At 46.7% G+C, this 19,086-nt stretch overlaps 1 protein-coding gene across 2 annotated transcripts in view; it reads right to left on the reverse strand.

Annotated features, from left to right (window-relative positions):
* Positions 1-19,086, reverse strand: part of LOC140410247 (NACHT, LRR and PYD domains-containing protein 3-like) — a 388,524-nt gene that overhangs the window by 68,351 nt on the left and 301,087 nt on the right. The window contains exon 6 of one of the 2 annotated variants that reach the window (XM_072498211.1): positions 10,292-10,370. In XM_072498211.1, coding sequence (XP_072354312.1) covers positions 10,292-10,370 — 79 coding nt within the window. Of the gene's footprint in view, positions 1-10,291; positions 10,372-19,086 lie in introns of those variants that run through there. The other variant, XM_072498210.1, reaches the window with a different exon arrangement.

Raw genomic sequence — 19,086 nt, forward strand, 5'->3', positions numbered from 1 at the left:
CTTGGGGTTCCTCCGGATGCTCCGGTTTCCTGCCACAAGTCCCGGAAGACATGCTGTTAGGCGAATTGGACATTCTGAATTCTCCCTTCGTGTACCCAAATAGGCGCCGGAATATGGCGACTAGGGGCTTTTCATAGTAACTTCATTGCAGTGTTAATGTAAGCCTACTTGTGACGCTAACGATTATTATTATTAGAAATTGACACTATTCTTTAGTTGTTGCCAAACCAACTGCACATAAATGCTCACTATACTTTCCTTGCTTTTATACTCTCTGCCTCTGTAATTGAAAACGAGGATCATGTGTATCTTGTTCGCCAATTATTAAATTACGCTCCCACTTTCAATGACGTGTTTCAACACGCCCTCCGCTCCCTCAGTTCCTGCAATCCCTTTAGAATGTTATCTCTTATTTTGCATTGTCTTCCCAACTCTTCCCAATATATATCACTTCACATTTCTCGGCATGAATTTCACCTGCCACTTGTCTGTCCATCGCACTACCCTGTATAAGACTTGCACAGGACAATGACAAACCATCCTAAACGTTCACAACGCTTGGAAGTGTGTTGTCTGAAACTTTTGAGACGCCACTTTAAATGCTGCAGGTCAGTTGATGCAGGTACACCCACAGTGCCTTTATTTACAAATGTGGAAATAAAGCAAACACAGATTCTAGTAAAAACAGAGCTTGACAAGAAATAAACAAAAGAAAACAAATAGAAATAGAAAGAATAACATGATAAACAGGCACTTCTGGGCAGAGTGAGCATTTGTGGAGAGCGGAATCTTCAGTTAAACGATTCATGGCTCTGAACTTTCTCGAGGTCTGAACATTTAATTCGAGTTTCCTCTCCACGGAGAGGATTATATTTCCTCCCCTTTAATGTTGCAGCTCCCCATTTTGGTTGCCAGAGTTAAAAGATTTAGCATTTAAAAAAAAATGTATGAACTCACTTTGCGCATTGAATGGTATTTGCTCTTCGCTCATCACCATTGTCACCGTTGATACTAACAGAATAAACATTCTGAACCCAATGGTACTATTGCCACTGGAAGGTAGATTTTGTCAACTGTAACATATTCCAGTTGTGCATCTCCATTTCTCAGACCTAGAACCAGGACTGATGCATCCGGCGTGGTTATGTTGCAGAGACAACAGGGTTCCGATTGCTTTCACTTCAGCTCCGTTCCTCTCCAATGCCAACATGGTGGAGAGTTTTTGATGGTCGTTTTTTTTTCTTTGCATGTTATTTTTTTTTTTGCATTGCTTGTTTCTTTTCGAAGATACAATGCAATTGTCCACTGCTAGCTGTCACACCAAGCTGTTAGCACAGATTGCAGGGCAATTTCCCCCCCAGGCATTAACCATCACTCGTGTAGTGGGTAAGGCGGGACAGCAAGCTGGCAATGGGGGAAGCAGGAATGAGTTTCAACAGATTTCTCTCATTTTAACGGAAGGGCAATTAGAGAGCTCAATGAGCTGCGAGCCAGCGTCCCCATCAGCATGTTTTCCTGTGCTTCACTCTGGCGATGTCAATGCAGAGAACTGGATATCAGAATCGACCCCATTGCAATGGAACTTTGAACAAAAGCATTGTTCAGTGACATTGCACGGTGCTGAAGTTCGAGCTCGATGTTGAATCTTAAAGTGCTATGTTGGGCCAGCTTGTGCTGTGAGCTGTGCAGTTAGTTGACTTCGCTGGGCAGCATAACAGTAGAAACTTCTTACCATTCACAGACCTGATCAAATGGCGCCTTTTCTCCAAGAGATGACGCGGTGCCTACTGTATAAATCCATGTCTCCATGTTTGGAACAGCGTAGGGCGGGATTGCAGACACATCATTACCACGAGTAAATAACTTCCTGTCCTCCATTATCCAAACTTGGAGGTGAGCAATTCCTAATACAATTAGGCTTAGAGAGGGAGATTGTGGCCGGGGATAAGATGTGTGTTACCGTCGCCACATCAGGAAACGACAGGGAATGAACCACCAGCTGTATAACTGGAGCTGCCTAAATACCCCCTTGTGTGAGAAATGTCCATATTTTCATTTCCAGTTAATTCAAATGATAGCAATATAATAGTATAATCGACCAGGAATCAAACCCTCACTGTGCATTAAAATAAAATTAAATGTTTGGTCAAATTATCATTGTGATGTGATGCGTGGTGTCACGGAAGAAATGACTTGAAATGAATTATTGAGTTGTCTGCCATGAGTTAGCAGTGCGCACCTGTAAATAATCTGTTCGGATCGAGAGAGGTGTGGAAGAGTATTGAGGGGAAAAAAACAATTCATCAAGATAGCTACAAGACGAGGTTTAGCGCTGGTCTCACAGGTACATGCAAAAACAGAGTTGCCTCTGCGATTATAGCAGAAATTGTATCAATAGTCTCACCAAAGTGGCCATCGCTAGTCATACAGTGCTGTGAATGGGAGTCCAAATGAATGAAATCAGTTATTCGAGAGGAGGAGCATTGTCACCTCTGGTGGACATACAGCATATCTGAGTTACAGGCCAAATTTAATGTATGTGTATGTTCACTCCTGGTAATTTGGGAGTACGTTCACATCCCTACTCAACTCTTCCAACTTCTTCCAACGGGCAGCAGATACAGAAGTCTGAGAACACGCATGAACAGATTCAAAAACAGCTTCTTCCCCGCTGTTACCAGACTCCTAAATGACCCTCTTATGGACTGACCTGATTAATACTACACCCCTGTATGCATCACTGGATGCCGGTGTTTATGTAGTTACATTGTGTACCTTCTGTTTCCCTATTATACATTTTCTTTTTATTTCCTTTTCTTTTCATGTACTTAATGTTTCGAGCTGCACGCATAAAAATACTTTTCACTGCACCTCGGTACACGTGTCAATAAACAAATCCAAATCCACCCTTGCAATGGCTGCACCTCGCACCAGAGGGACATGTCCACCAAGGCGCATTGGATTAACTCACCTTTTGCCCAGGTGTCGCAGTCACACTAGTACTGAAGGAACAGCCTCCTCCAACGCTGCCGTTCCACAGTCATCACAACGATTTCTGCGCTGCTTATCTGAAGGAGTCGAGACGTTAGAACGGATTCAAGTATTGGGGCAGAACGACTCGTAACTGGGAGACAACCTCTCCCAGTTCTGTGGGAATAGGGTCAGTGCCGGTGTTGTGACACTTCGCTTCAGACTTGTAGTTAATGCTTTCTTTGTGTTTTTCTTCAAAAATGTTCGAATTTCAATGTCAACCTTTTCTTTTAAACTGGCGCATCAGACAAACAGCAACAAAAACAGACTCCCCCGAGTTTGTCTGTTGAGCCAGATTTTATGGGCAACGGGTAATATCCCGGCCTCTGAAACTCTGGGTCTCAATCCCAGTTCATGACCTGATGGCCATGGAACCTGGCGTTCATCACTCTGACAAACAGGTGGCTTCTCACTCCGTGAGTCTTTCGAATGCACTCCAAAGGTGGTAAGAGTAGCACAGCTTCCAGGTCAGCCATTTGATGGAAAAGAGTTGAACTCTCAACCATCACTGGCCAAATCTCCAGACGGGCAGCACGGTAGCATGGTGGTGAGCACAATTGCTTCACAGCTCCAGGGTCCCAGGTTCGATTCCCGGCTTGGGTCACTGTCTATGCGGAGTCTGCACATCCTCCCCGTGTGTGCGTGGGTTTCCTCCGGGTGCTCCGGTTTCCTCCCACAGTCCCAGGATGTGCCGGTTAGGTGGATTGGCCATGATAAATTACCCTTAGTGTCCAAAATTGCCCTTCGTGTTAGGTGGGGTTACTGGGTTATGGGGATAGGGTGGAGGTGTTGACCTTGGGTAGGGTGCTCTTTCCAAGAGCCGGTGCAGACTCGATGGGCCGAATGGCCTCCTTCTGCACTGTAAATTCGATGATTCTAAAACATTCACGTAATTTGCCACAGCAACTGAGCCTTCCTGAATAGTCCGTGTCACATATTTGTTAAATGACTGTAACTAATGTTAATTATGACTTAATCTGATTGACTCCCTGGAGGAGTGATGTGTGTATAAGTGCCTTATCCACCCGCCACTCTTTCAACACGTACAGAATTTAGCCATTCTTGAGGGAAATGGGACGACCGACGATTCTTCTGGTGAAAGAGTTGTACTATCCAATTCTCGCCTCCTTTGGTGTCCCGGGTAAGACATTGTAATCTCCTTAATGTTCATCAAAGTTACCTTGTGTCTCCGTCGTACTGCCTCGTGGATAAAGCAGCATGTTTCTCCTGTGGCACGTTACAGAGTTGGTAGTTTTTGAAGTAAAAGCTTTGTGTGCACACTTTACTCGTTTCCTTTGATCCGATAATTTTACTGATGTTTAAACGTTCTTTGAATATCCAGTGCAAGGGTTTTAAAGTGTTATCTGATCGCCTTGTCACCCTGTTCAGTGTGCGCACTTCAACCGCTCGTACAAATGTGAGCAGGTTTCCCTGATGATGGCTTCAATGTTATTCCTGTTGTTTTACATTGACAGTTCAACAGGGAAATCAGGAATGGAGTAACATGTGCTCATATCTCCACATATACTTCAATCGGACACCGCAACAATATATATTCTCTTCCTTACAGCCAACCTGCTGACAATTGTGGTTCTCTACCGAGGAAACTGCGGCCTTTCCACATGCATCACGGTCTATATGGTGGCCATGGCAACAGCAGATCTACTGGTCATGATCATCAATGTAACAATATATCACATTTTCAGCAATCGCTTTCCGCTTTCATTCCTCTCTCACACTCCCGTCTGCAAGCTCCTTATTTACATCACTGTTGTCACCATCGACTTGTCTGTTTGGTTCACCGTCTCCTTCACATTCGACCGTTTTGTCGCCCTCTGCTGGCCGAGGTTTAACATACGATATTGCACCCAGAGAACTGCGACAATAGTTATAACAGCGTTCTTTTGTATTGAACCTTTTCAAGGATATTCTCTTCCTGTTTGCATATCAAACTGAGCAAATAATTAACAATGTGCATTGGGGCTGCCGAGCAAATGTGGCGTTTTATTCCTCACCTCTGGGCACAGTGTTCTCCTGGTTTCACAGCGCTTGGGTTGTCTGGATTCCTTTTATTCTCATTACTTCTTCAAATGTTTTAACCGTCCGAAGTATTTTAATGGCCAATCGAGCCCGGAGGAAACTGAAAGGTCGCAAAGGAGAGGCTCACACCGACACGGAGATGGGGAGCCGAAGGAAATCCATTATTTTACTCTTTTCTATATCAGGCCTGTTCATACTGCTGTGGCTGACAGCTGCCCTGAGCTTTGTAACTACCAGACTGACAAACACCGCTTATTACCGAGGCGACCGCACAGCCCCTGGCTATATCGCCACTGAAACCGGAGCTTTCCTCAAGCTGTTGAGCTGTTTACAAAATCCGTGCATTTATGCAGCGACCCAGAGGAAGTTTCGAGAAGAGCTGAAGAATGTCGTGAAATCTCCCTGGATACTAATCCAGAGATTATGCAAGAAATTAGGATAAAATGTGTCCTGCCATTGTGGAATTGCACTTCTTGTGTAAATGTGAGCTACACCAGTATGAATTGTGCAGAAAACACAATGAAAGCACTTTAAATGCGGATCAGTGATAACAACGTGACAACCCCACAGAGGCTGCAGAAATATGGACACCAAAGAGATCCGCCTTCAGCCGCACAAACTGCGATCACCGTCACTTTAACAATCAGCCACAATATATATTGGTGATGCCAGCCCAAAGGAATGAAATGTCATTTGATTGCCAACGTGGTGTCTTTCCTGAAACTTTGCTCTCATCCCTGTCGGTGACAGTTTCATTATTGAACAAAATCCTTATTGGCAACTCTGGTCACTTCATAATCTTTCGAACAGAGGAAACAATCAGAATTTGTTCGAATGAAGTGACATTTTACTATGTATGTCCCATTCACTGACCTATAATCTCCATTGTAATGAAGTGGAGCTGCCGGCGTTGGACTGGGGTGGGCACAGTAAGAAGTCTTGCACCAGGTTAAAGTCCAACAGGTTTGTTTCGAATCACTAGCTTTCGGAGAGCAGCTGCTGACTCACCTGATGAAGGAGCTACGCTCCGAAAGCTAGTGATTCCAAACAAATCTGTTAGACTTTAATCTAGTGTTGTGAGACTTCTCCATTGTAATATCATTGATGTATCAAACCAATCGGTAGGCCACTATCTGCTCTTGCTCTGTGCTGTCCATAGAAGTGGCTTGGGTAACATTATTGACATTCAGTTTCAAAACGTCTCCCAAACCAATTGGCAAAGGAATGAAGAAACGGATGTATTTTCATAAATATATTAACTATTAATATTCACGCAATGTACTGATAAAAAATAAAACATTGTCAGAAATTCAGTAATAATATTTTGCAGGTGGTGCAATTTTGTGAGAACTAAGCTGAACACAGAAGGTTAAGAGGGGAGGTGAAAGAGCAAATCTGAGGAGCGAGGATTGGTCATATGAAAGGACTGGCAACCAACAGAAAGGGGAATCCCAAAGCCTTCTATAGGCAATCAATAGTACAGGGGCTGGAGGGGAGGGGAGGAGGGCTGATTGGGGACCAAGAAGGAAATGTACATATAGAGGTATGGAACATGGATGAGGTATTGAATAATAAAAATCTTTATTGTCACAAGTAGGCTTACATTAACACTTCAAATAAGTTACAGTGAAAAAGCCCTAGTCGCTACATTCTGCCACCTGTTTGGGTGCACAGAATTACTATGTTGCCTCTTTCTTTGCCAATGAGATACATTCTACAGAGGCCATGGTGACAGAGGAGGATAACCAGTTGGTGATTAAAGTTGCCAATGCACTGGAGGTGGATGACTTGGACATTGGAGGAAGTGAGATTAAGAATTATATGGGCACAGGCGAGAATAGTTCAGTGCTCCAGACTGGGGGGCGGGGGGGGGGGGGTCTCGAGAGGAGTGTAGATTTTTTATATAAATACCCTTGTTTTAAAAAAGTCTAAACGATTCGCAGATACATTAAATTTATCTTTGGTGGTCAGGAAGGTTTTAGATAAAAATATATTCGGGATAGAATTAATAGTAACAAGCAAAATTGCAGTTGGATCAGGAAGTGCCAATATGGATTTCTTAAGGTCAATTCGTGCTCACTGAACTTGCTGTAGTTTTGAAGGCGGACCAGAAAGGGTGGGTGAGGTTAATGCTGTTGATGTGGTGTGCACAAACTTACAAAAGGCTTTCAGTGCAATGCAACACAACAGATCTCTGAGGAAAAAGTCACAGTTAATTCAATCCACGGGACTGGAGCGACGTGGATACCAAACTGGCTGAATAACAAGAAGCAGCGAGTAACGGTCAGTGGAAGAAAGTTTGTAGTGGTGTTCCACAAGTGCCGGTTACTTTTCCTGATATATATTAATGATAGGCATATTGGTGTTCCGGGACAATTTCAAAGTTTGTTGATGATACGAATTGGAATCTGTGAACAGGACAGTGCAGAACTTCAAAAGGATTTGATGGAATGGGCCGATAGGTGGAAATGAAGTTCAGGATGGAGAGAGTGAAGTGATTCAGTTTGGTAGGAAGACCATGGAAAGGCAATAGAAAACAAGGAGCACAACTCTAAATGGTGTGCAGGAGCAGAGAGACCGGGGTGAATCTGTGCATATATTAGTGAAGGCGTCAGGACTCGTGGGGAGAATAATTAATAAAGCAGACAGTATGCTTAACTTTATTGATAGCGGCACACGAACAAGGAGTTTAAACTAAGCTGTTATAAGACATAAACTAGTTAGACCTCGGCTGCTGTAGTGTGTACCGGTCACAGAGTCACACTATAGGAAGAATGTGAATACTTTGGAGAGACTGCAGAAGAGATTTACAAGAATGGCTCCAGGAATGAGGAAGTACAGTTGTGAGGATATATTAGAAAAGTTAAAAATGTTCTCCGTGGAGGAACAGTTTGACAGGAGATTTGACAGAGATGTTGAATGAATTTAGGCGGCTGGACAGAGTAGAAACTGGCCCATGCCTCAACCCATCATAGTTACCTTTATTGAGGTTCAGGACCCGGGTCTCAGAATCAACTACCTCACTATTCACCTTGATTTGAAAATAATTCTATCTTATTATGGTCACTCATCCCCAAAGGTTCTCTCACAATTAGATTGCCACCTAATCCTTTCTCATTGCACAATACCAAAATGGCCTGTTCCCTTGTGGTTCCTCAACACATTGGTCCAGAAATCCATCCCGGACACACTCCAGAAGTTCCTCCTCTATTGTACTGTGACTAATTTGTCTCACCCAATCAATATTCAGATTGAAGTCACCCATAATCATAGATGTTCCTTTATCACATGCATCTCTGATTTCCTGTCTAATGCTATTCCTAACTTTACCACTGTGGTTCTGGGGTTTGCCTACCACCCCTACAAATGTTCATTGCCTATTTATGTTTCTTAACTCGACCTAGAGACATTTCACATAATCTGCACTAATAGCTTTCCTCAATATTGTATCAATGTCCCCTTTAATCAACAATGAACCTCCACCACTTCTATTCTATCTGTCCTTTCTAAAGACTGAATAGCCCTCAATGTTTAGTTCCCATCCTTGGTCACCTTGGAGCCATGTCTCCATAATCCCAATTATATCATACCCCTTTACATCTAGCTGCACAACTAATTTATTCATTTTATTTCAAATGCTCCACGTGTTCAGGTACAAAACCTTTCAACGTTCTTTGTCCCGTCCCTACTATTTTTAGTGTCATTATCTGACACAAGCCCTTGATTTCTCTGCCTGTCACTTTTCTTATTCTTCTTGCTGTCTTTTCCTCTTGTTCTTGCTAACCCCTGGTCTAAATCCTTACATACGGTCCCACCCCTCTGCATTATTAGATTAAAGCCTGCCCAAATGCTCTAGAAAGTTCCACCGCACGAGGACACCAATTACGATCCTGCCCAGGTGGAGCTGTCCAGTTTATAGAGGTCCCAACTCCCCCAGAACTGGTCCCAATGCCCCAGGAATATGAATCCCTCCCCCTCACACTATCTCTTCAGCCACGTATTCACCCGATTCATCCTATTATTTCTACTCTGACAGGTGGCACTGGTAGTAATCCTGAAATTACTATCTTTGAGGTCTGACATCGCAACTTGCTTCCTAATTCCCTACGTATGCTTTGAGAGCCGCATCACTTTTTTTCTTGCCTATGTTGTTGGTACCGTTGTGCACCACAGCCATTGGCTGTTCAGCCTCCCCCTCCAGAATGTCCTGTAACCGCTCAGAGACACACTGATCCGAGCACCCTCCTGGAGTCTCATTTGCGGCCACTGAAACACCTATCTATCCCCCTGACAATCGAATCTCCTATGTTAGAAGACATAAACTAGTTAGACCTCGGCTGCTGTCGTGTGTACCGGTCACAGAGTCACACTATAGGAAGAATGTGAATACTTTGGAGAGAGTGCAGAAGAGATTTACAAGAATGGCTCCAGGAATGAGGAAGTACAGTTGTGAGGATATATTGGAAAAGTTTAAAATGTTCTCCGTGGAGAATTGCTCCCTTCTGCAGCAGAACCAATGGTGGTGCAACAAATTTGCCTGTTGCAGCTTTCCTCTGGGAGGTCATTCCCCTCACCTGTATCCAAAACGGTGTACCTGTTTTGCAGGTGAATGGCCACAGAAGATTCGTGAACTGCTTGTATAGCTCTCTTGCACTGCCTGGTGGTCACCCCATCCCTTCCTGCCTGCAGGGTCTGAGCCTGCGGTCTGACCACCTCTCTGTACGTATTATCCAAGACACACACCACCTCGCGGATGTTACCCCAGTTCCCCCTGCCACGGGTTGTAGCTGGAGGTGCTTACTGAACACATGCTGGACCTTCGCACTGGAAAGGTCCCCGGTCTCCCACATGGAGCAAGAGGAGCAAAAAGAAGCTTTGGATTCTCCTGCCATTACTTACCTTTTGGAAGGTGCTTGATATTAGATTATATACAATTATCTATGGCCCTTCTTTCCTTGTCCTCGTCACTACCAATTATCGCCCTGACAGATTATAAACCATAAAACATTTTTTCAAACTACAAGTGATGAAAGATGTAAATACTTATCCACCTTACCCACTACTTACCCACTAGCTCTCTCCCTTGTAACCTTAGCTGAGCAACGCAATATCACTCTCTGAAGGTTCAAAAGTTACAAAGCAAGGAAGAAAAGAAAAAGCACCTCTTCCTGCTCCGCACTGAATTCCCACTCTACTTCAAGTTCCCAAGTGTAACACTCACTCAGTCTGTGCCTCATTCCAGATGTGGCCTCTCCCACTGCTCGTACGCAAAGCGCACTCGCAAGCCCGGTGCTCTCTGCCTGTAGAATATATAAGATGCATTTCAACAACTGGCGACACCCCATTCAGCAACATCTTCCAAACAGACGATCACTATCGAAGGGCAAAGACAGGCATCACATTGGAAAATCAACACCTGTAATTGGTAAGGAACCAGAAGGGAGATGAGATTTTCCAAACTGAGTGGAAGGAACAATGAAAAGAGTGAGGCCACAAGTTAAACCCCTCCACACACCCCTGCCCCTAAGCTGTCTGCTCTGATTAATGATTTCACATTTTGGAAGGAAGTTATCAGTAGAGAAGTACTTTGATCATTGCTGCTCTAGTCGAGAACCAGGGAGCAAGTATCTGACTATCAGAGTGGGATGTTCAGGAGCTAAGGATTATGTTGGAAAGTCCGGCTTTTAGCTGGTTGCTCCTTTGTTTGGTTCATCAGTCTTTTATTTTCACTGTTTTACATTTGCTGGCCACTCACAATATTCACATTCATAGAGACCCGGAGCCCTGGGTCGTGTTGCTGTGAAAACACCTCACTGACTGAAATCGCAGCCACTGTCACACCAACCTGTCTGTGGTAAACCACTGAATTGTATTGTACTGTTCCATGCCTGGGCTTGTCCCTGCTGGGTCTGAACTGAGGCAGCGGCGGAGACTAGCCACCTTTATACCGAGCCCGAGGGGAGGCGGGGCCAGCAGGCAGTAGTTTACCACATTACATACAATACAGTGGCAGTTTACCACAATACACACATTATATACCACAGTGGTTCGGACCCAGCAGGGACAAGCCCAGGCATGTAACAGTACAACAGTACAATACAATACAGTGGTTTACCACATTCACCCCCTGTTAAAAAAAGAGTCCAGCGGGGGTGAAGTGGACATAAAGATCAAGTCTGTCGGGGGCCTTGACCTTCCGCCGTGATCGCCTCAGTCCTGGCTGTGGTGTGGGCATCGGTGTCGACACCTGCACGTCCAAGAGCGTGTCGTCCTCTTCTTCACCCAGTCGGTGGAGGGGGGGGGGGTGTATGGGCGGGGGGGGTGGTGATGGCCGCCGGTGGGCCTGCGGGTGCCAGACCTTGAAGTAGCCGGGTAGTGGCGGAGGGAGACGATGTAGGATCAGGGTGGTGGTGATGGTCGCTGGGGAACCTGCAGGTTGGCAAATCCCAGAGGGAGACTGTGTCCAGCCGCCCGTCCTGATGTGCCACGTAGGCATATTGTGGATTGGCATGGAGGAGCATGACCTTCTCAACGAGGGGATCTGATTTATGGCTCCTCGCATGCCTCCGGAGGCGGACAGGCCCTGGGACTGTCAGCCGGGACGGGAGCGAGACCCCGGAGGTGGACTTCCTGGGGAAGGCAAACATACGCTCGTGAGGGGTCTCGTTGGTGGCAGTACACAGGAGCGACCGGATGGAGAGGAGCGCATTGGAGAGGACCTCCTGCTAGTGGCAGACTGGGAGACTTCTAGGCCGTAGGGCCAGGATGACGGCCTTCCAGACCGTTGCGTTCTCCCTCTCCACCTGTCCATTGCCCCGGGGGTTGTAGCTGGTCGTCCTGCTGGAGGCGATGCCCTTGCTGAGCAGGAACTGCCGCAACTCGTCGCTCATGAAGGAGGAACCCCGATCGCTATGGATGTAGGTGGGGAACCCGAACAAGGTGAAAAGACTGTGCAGGGCCTTGATGACGGTGGCAGAGGTCATGTCAGGGCATGGGATGGCAAAGGGGAATCTTGAGTATTCGTCAAGAATGTTGAGGAAGTACACGTTACGATCAGTGGAGGGGAGGGGCCCTTTGAAATCGATGCTGAGGTGCTCATTGGGCGAGAGGCCTTTACCAGATGCGCTCTGTCCGGCCGATAGAAGTGCGGACAGCAGACCACCACGATGCGGGTGGCCCTCCTGGCCTCGTACTTGAGGGCCCCTCCAGAGTGGTCCAGGCACCTGAAGCGCATCTTCAGGACCCCGAAGCACCTCGAAACCACACCCATGGGTCTCCGCTACAATGATGCCATACAGCGACCTCTGTGGCCTCCATATAGGCGTCATCAGCCACGGCCGCAACGGGTAGCCCCTGTTGCCCAGCAACCAGCCCCGCAGCCGGGGGGGGGGGTCCCTCAAACAGGTCGGGGATCACCGAGTGCTCCAAAATGAAAGAGTCATGTACACTGTGCCTGGGTATCGTGCGCAAACGTACATGATCCGCATCTGATGGTCACAGACCACCTGAATGTTCATCGAATGGTAGCCCTTCCTGTTGGTGAACAGCGGCCTGGTATCCGCAAGTGGCCCGTAGGGCGACGTGCACCCCATCGTTGACCCCCTGGACCCGTGGTATCCCGGAGATAGCAGAGAACCCTGCTGCCCGGGCATCCTGGTGGGCGCAGTCCACAGGGCACCGCTCCGCCTGGGCATATAGGGTGTCGGTGATGGCACGGATGTATATGTGCGCCGATGCCTGTAAGATGCCAGACAGGTCCCCACACAGCAACTGGAATGACCCTGTCGCATTGAAATTCTGTGCGGCCGTCACCTTGACGGCCAGCGGGAGTGGGTGTCCTCCCCCATACCCATGCGGTGCCAAGTGTGCCATCATCTGGCCGATGTGTCGCACTGTTTCTCTGCTCAACCGCAGTCTCCTTCTGCATGCCCGGTCCGGAAGGTGGCGGTACACGCGTGGCCTCATCCGCTGCCTCCTCCTCCTCGGCTTGTTGGGCAGCCAGCCCTCCATCCTGAGCGGCTGCCACCTTCCCTTCTGCGGCTGCTCCTCTGCTGCAGCCTCCGCCTCCTCTCTGTGCGGCCCCCAATCATGCTTCCACAGGGCTGCATGGAGGGCAGCGGCCTTCGCCGCGGTGGCCACATCACAGGCTGGTGTCCGAAAGCCATTATTTTCTGCAGGGGGTGAAAGGAAAACATGTTAGCATGGCGCATACACCCGTGCCCAACCAGATGCCATGGGCTACATGGTGGCCCCGGTTGTCAACGTGTGACCCACCCACGCATGTTCCCCAACCCACCCCTGCACCCGGGCCCCGCCGGTGCCCCCGGTCCTGGCACCCGTCCCTGCTGCCAGGGGCACCGTTGGATGGCACTGCCCTCACTGGGGGCTGCCATCGGTGTGGCCCCGGGTGGTTCCCCCGGTGGGTGGCTGCCGGTTGGGTGGGGTGGTCGGGAGGGGGGCCCATCCATACACCCATTGTAACTGCGAGCACCCAGGGGCCGGGGTGGGTGGCCAGCAAGATGGCCGCCGTAATGGCGGCCTGTGCCTGGGCACCGCCCATGTCCAGTTGGGGGGGCTCCCTGGCAGGCTCGATTTCGACGTCGGAAGCTATTCTCCGCCCGATTGCGTTTCCCGAATTCAGCGTCAGCAAATGGAGAATCCAGCCCCATATCTTACTTGGAGGACATTTTTCAGGTTATGGTATTCCTCTGAACATGTTGCACTTGTCATTTTTGGTGTCAGACAGGACAGTTTGGAAGGTGTTATCAATGGGATCTTGCCGAGAGGCTGTCGTACATTCCATACCTGGGACACATTGCTACCTTTTTGTGCTGGTTGTGGCAGGATTAAATGCTTAATGTACCCGACCGGTTCCTCATCAGGAGATTTCTTTTTCCTGTTTGATGTTGAGCTTCTTGTGTGTTGTTGGAGTTGGACTCCTCCAGGCAAGTGGGGATTATTCCATCTCGCAACTGGTTTGCACCTTGTAAATGGAGTGAGTACAAGACTTGGGTAGATGGGAAATAAATTATTCACCTCACAGTTGGGCTGTCTTTCTGCCCAGACAATATTCAGAGTTGGTCCAGTTATGTTTGTGTTCAATCGCAACCACGGTGGATGTTGATTGTGGAGAATTCCGTGCACTAAATTGCAAGGGCAGGTGGGTATATTTACCCTTGCTGAAATGGTCATGGCGGGCATGTTCAGCAATTGTCATTGACAATCACCACTTCTGAATTTATATTGGAATAAGACAACTTATTAAATATCTGAAGATGTTTGCACAGGGAAGCTGACCTCTGGACCTTTTATTTCTTTATTCATTCATGGGCATCGCGGCATTTGTTGCCCATCCCGGAGGCATTTTAGAGTCAACCACATTGCTGTGGGTTTGGAGTCACATTTAGGCCAGGCCAGGTAGAATGGCAGGTTTTCTTCCCGAAAGGACATTAGTGAACCAGATGGGTTTTTAAGGCAATCGACAATGGTTTCATAGTCATCATTTCAGGTTTTTTATTTATTGAATTCAAATTACACCAACTGCCCGGGCGGGATTCAAACCCAGATCCCCAGAGCATTATCGTGGGTCTCTGCATTACTAGACCAGTGACAATACCACTGTGCCCCTGTCTCCTGCAACATCCTGTGGCTGAGATCATTGATGTGGAGATGCTGGCGTTGGACTGGGGTGGGCACAATAAGACATCTTACAACACCAGGTTAAAGTCCCAACAGGTTTATTTGGAATCACTAGCTTTTGAAGCGTAGCTCCTTTATCAGGTGAGTGAAGAGGTGGGTTACTCAAACACGGAATAGAAAGACAAAGCCAATGATGCAAGATGATAAGTTGAATGCGAGTCTTTGCAGGTAATTAAGTCTATACAGGTCCAGATAGTGCGACTGGAGAGAGGGAAAATCACAGGTTAAAGAGATGTGAATTGTCTCAAGCCAGGACAGTTGGTAGGATTTTGCAAGCCCATGCCAGATGGTAGGGGGTTTACTGTAGTGAGACATGAAGCCAAGGTCCCGGTTGAGGCCGTACTCATGAATGCGGATCTTGGCTATCAGTTTCTGCTCGGCGATTCTGCGTTGTCACGCGTCCTGAAGGCCGCCTTGGAGAACGCTTACCCGAAGATCAGAGGCCAAATGCCCTTGACTGCTGAAGTGTTCCCCGACTGGAAGGGAACATTCCTGCCTGGTGATTGTTGTGCGATGTCCGTTCATCCATTGTCGCAGCGTCTGCATGGTCTCGCCAATGTACCACGCTTCCGGACATCCTTTCCTGCAGCGAATGAGGTAGACAACGTTAGCCGAGTCACACAAGTATGTACCACATACCTGGTGGGTGGTGTTCTCACATGTAATGGTGGTATCCATTTGGATAATCTGGCACGTCTTGCAGAGGTTGCCATGGCAGGGCCGAGTGGTGTCGTGGTCGCTGTTCTCCTGAAGGCTGGGTAGTTTGCTGCAAACAATGGTCTGTTTGAGGTTCCGCGGTTGTTTGAAGGCAAGTAGTGGGAGTGTGGGGATGGCCTTGGCAAGGTGTTCATCTTCATCAATGGCGTATTGAAGACTCCGAAGAAGCTCACGTAGTTTCTCCGCTCTGGGGAAGTACTGGACGGCAAAAGGTACTCTGTCGGGTGTGTCCCGTGTTTGTCTTCTGAGAAGGTCAGTGCGGTTTTTTGCTGTGGCGTGTTGGAACTGTCGATTGATGAGTCAAGTGCCATCTCCCATTCTTACGATGCCGTCTTACAGCGTCTGTAGATGTCTGTTACGTTCCTCCTCGTCTAAGCAGATCCTATGCCTACGGAGGGCTTGTCCATAGGGGATGACTGCTTTAATGTGTTTCGGGTGGAAGCTGGAGAAGTGGAACATCGTGTGGTTATCCATGGACTTGATTGATTGATTGATATTTATTGCCACATGTACCAAAGTACAGTGAAAAGTATTTTCTGCGGCCAAAGGAGCGTACACAGTACGTACATAGTAGACAAATGAATAATCAACAGAGTACATTGACAATGGTACATCAACAAATAGTGATTGGTTACAGTGTGAAACATGGGCCAAACAAGAGCAGCATAGGGCGTCTTGCGGTAAAGCCAAGCGCTGAGGTGACCGTCCTTGATGAAGGAGCTATGCTCCGAAAGCTAATGATTCCAAATAAATCTGTTGGACTTTAACCTGGTGTTGTAAGACTTCTTACTGTGCCCACCCAGTCCAACGCCGGCATCTCCAAATCATTTCTACCTGTAAACATTGATTTAATTGCCTGCCTTTTTTGAACTCACTAATAAGGATGTTAGCATGTTCTCGTAACCTAGCACAACAAACGGAGAATTTCTTTTTAAAAATTTGCCAATGTCTGTTTGTTAAATCACTGTTAATAATGCTAATGAAGACTTTTCACCTGTTGGGTGCCTTGAGAATTGGTTTGTATATAAATATAGCATCTCTTCCAATGCTTTAGTCTGCGTCACTCCCAGTTTCAGCTTCGATATTATTAATCCACTTCTCAGAAGATGGGACAACCAGTTATTTTACTGATAAAAGAGATTTACTTCCCAGTTATCGCAACTATTGGTGTACCTGGTGAGTCATTGTAACTTATTTGCTTTTGATCAGTATTTCCTGTCTCCCTGTAATAGGGTAAAGTAGGTCTACATGTATGTCAATCAGTCGCTAGAACACGGTCTATCTTCTTTATTTCTTTCAGCGAACATGCTGACAATTGTGGTTCTTTGCCGAGGAAAGTGTGGCCTCTCCAAATGTATCTCCTTCTACATGTTGGCCATGGCAACAGCAGATCTACTCGTCATGATTATCAATGTAATGGTGAATCACATTTTCAGTTATAACTTTCCACTTTCATTTCTCTCCCACACTCCCGTGTGTAAGTCCATTCTGTACCTGGCTACTGTAGCACTTGAATTGTCCATTTGGTTTACTGTCTCCTTCACCATTGATCGGTTTGCAGTTATCTGCTGCCAGAAGTTTAAAGCAAAGTATTGCACCGAGAGAACTGTGGTTGTGGTCATAACAATATTCTCTGTCCTGGTCGTTTTGAAGAATGTCCCATTTTTCTTTGCTTACGAACCTCAGCAAATCATTGACAACATGCAGTGGGGTTGCAGGTCTGGTGTGGCATTTTTTTCCTCACCTATTGGTGCGACATTCTTCTGGTTTCACATCACCTGTAAAGTTTGCCTTCCTTTTACTTTAATTGTCTTATTTAATTCTTTGACAAGCAGACGTATTATAATGGCAAGCAGAACCCGAAAGAAACTCCGGTCTGACAAAGCTGAAGAAAAGTCTGATGCAGAGATCGAGAACCGGAGGAAATCCATCATCTTGCTCTTCACTGTGTCGGGCACCTTTTTACTGGTGTGGCTGACAGCTGTGGTTAGTTTTGTGACCACTGGATTGATAACTCCCCGTTCTTACCGAGGTGACCGTACAAACCCTGGCTATATCGCCAGCGAAAGTGGAAATATGTTGAAGTTTTTAAGTTCCTGTCTAAACCCGTGGATTTATGCAGCCACCCAGAGGAAATTCCGGGAAGATCTCAAGAAGGTGCTGAAATCTCCCTGCACACTGATTCTGCGGTGTATCAAAAAAATAAGCCAATCGACCTAGGGCCCCATTTGAAACATTATAATTAACTTTAATTATTATTCCATTCGGCTGGAACTCTCGCTCCTTACAGCTACATGGAATTGCTTATTTATTGTAAGGAATCACAGATACACATCTATATTTACCCCCCTTTATGGCAATCGACATCAGCATTGCATATGTCTTTCTACACTGTGTTGCCTGATAGCTCCAACTGAATAAATATATTACACTGTAAATGTTAGATGCAAACATCAGGAAGCAATAAGTAAATGGAACCTTTGATTAGCTGTAGCCCCCTGAGTTGGCCACTTCCTGACTTAAAATGGAGAACCGTAAAGGCTGAAGGGAAATTCAGCCAACGCAGACAAAAACTAGCAGGTACAAGTTTACTGTGCATTAGACTCTGCAGAAATCCAGACAGCATCAATAAAAGCAGCCATCTGCATAGTAATGTAGCAGCCATCGACATAGTAATGAGCGATCCCCGGGAACAATCAAACATTTTGAGGTAAACAAAGCCAAGCCAGACTCCTCGGCGCCAGCAGGAACCAACACAAAAGAGGTTAACGGACTCTTAAAGACCGCCCAACGATCAGGGAACCGCTCCAGCATTGGAGAAATCAAACCAAACGATTGGAACGAAGTCCAATCACTTGAAACCAGGTACGGGGTCTGCCCCGAAGGGCGGGAAGCCCCTGGGGACTATAAAGCAAAGCCCCCAAGTTCAAATCGTTCTTCTTGACAGGGTCACTCAGCAACGCGAAGCAACCCCTGAGACTGAACTGTCCGGCGGCCTTCAAGAAAGTAACTCTCAAGTCAACGCTCGCTATGAGATAGGTGCTCCTAGCTACCAGTCCATACCAGCTTTGAATCCCGCAGACTCAGAACCCGAACGAAAGGCCATTCGTTCCCCTGACCTGGTGGGCCAGTCCGAAGCTAAGTCTAGGCCTGTTAGTTATAGAAATAGCCTAGAAAGTAGAGTTTATGCATGAGTAGCGATGTACTGTGTATAATAAATGTGCTTTGATTTGAATCTTACTAATTGGTGTGTTGAGTTATTGATCATTACTTGAACTTGAACCTCGTGGCGGTAACATAAAGATATCTGGCGACTCTAGAGCAAAGGTTAAACAAACAGAGCCAATTGAACCAACCAAAAGTTAGCAACATATTACTGGCGACATCCTGACGGGACCCGATCTAGAAGTAGCTTAACCAATCCGGGGGAACACAGAATTTGAATTAGAAATCCAATTGGGAACAGAAAAACCACAAGTGTTCAAGCAATTCTGATCAATCCTCACAATTCGGAAGTGTGTTAATGCATGCGTAACTAACAGGGCGATAAGGTAATACTGATAGATTTTGTTGCGAAAACTGTCGGGAGTTTGTATTCCG

Source organism: Scyliorhinus torazame, chromosome 4 (genome assembly GCF_047496885.1).
Source record: "Scyliorhinus torazame isolate Kashiwa2021f chromosome 4, sScyTor2.1, whole genome shotgun sequence".
NCBI classification, from domain to species: Eukaryota; Metazoa; Chordata; class Chondrichthyes; order Carcharhiniformes; family Scyliorhinidae; genus Scyliorhinus; species Scyliorhinus torazame.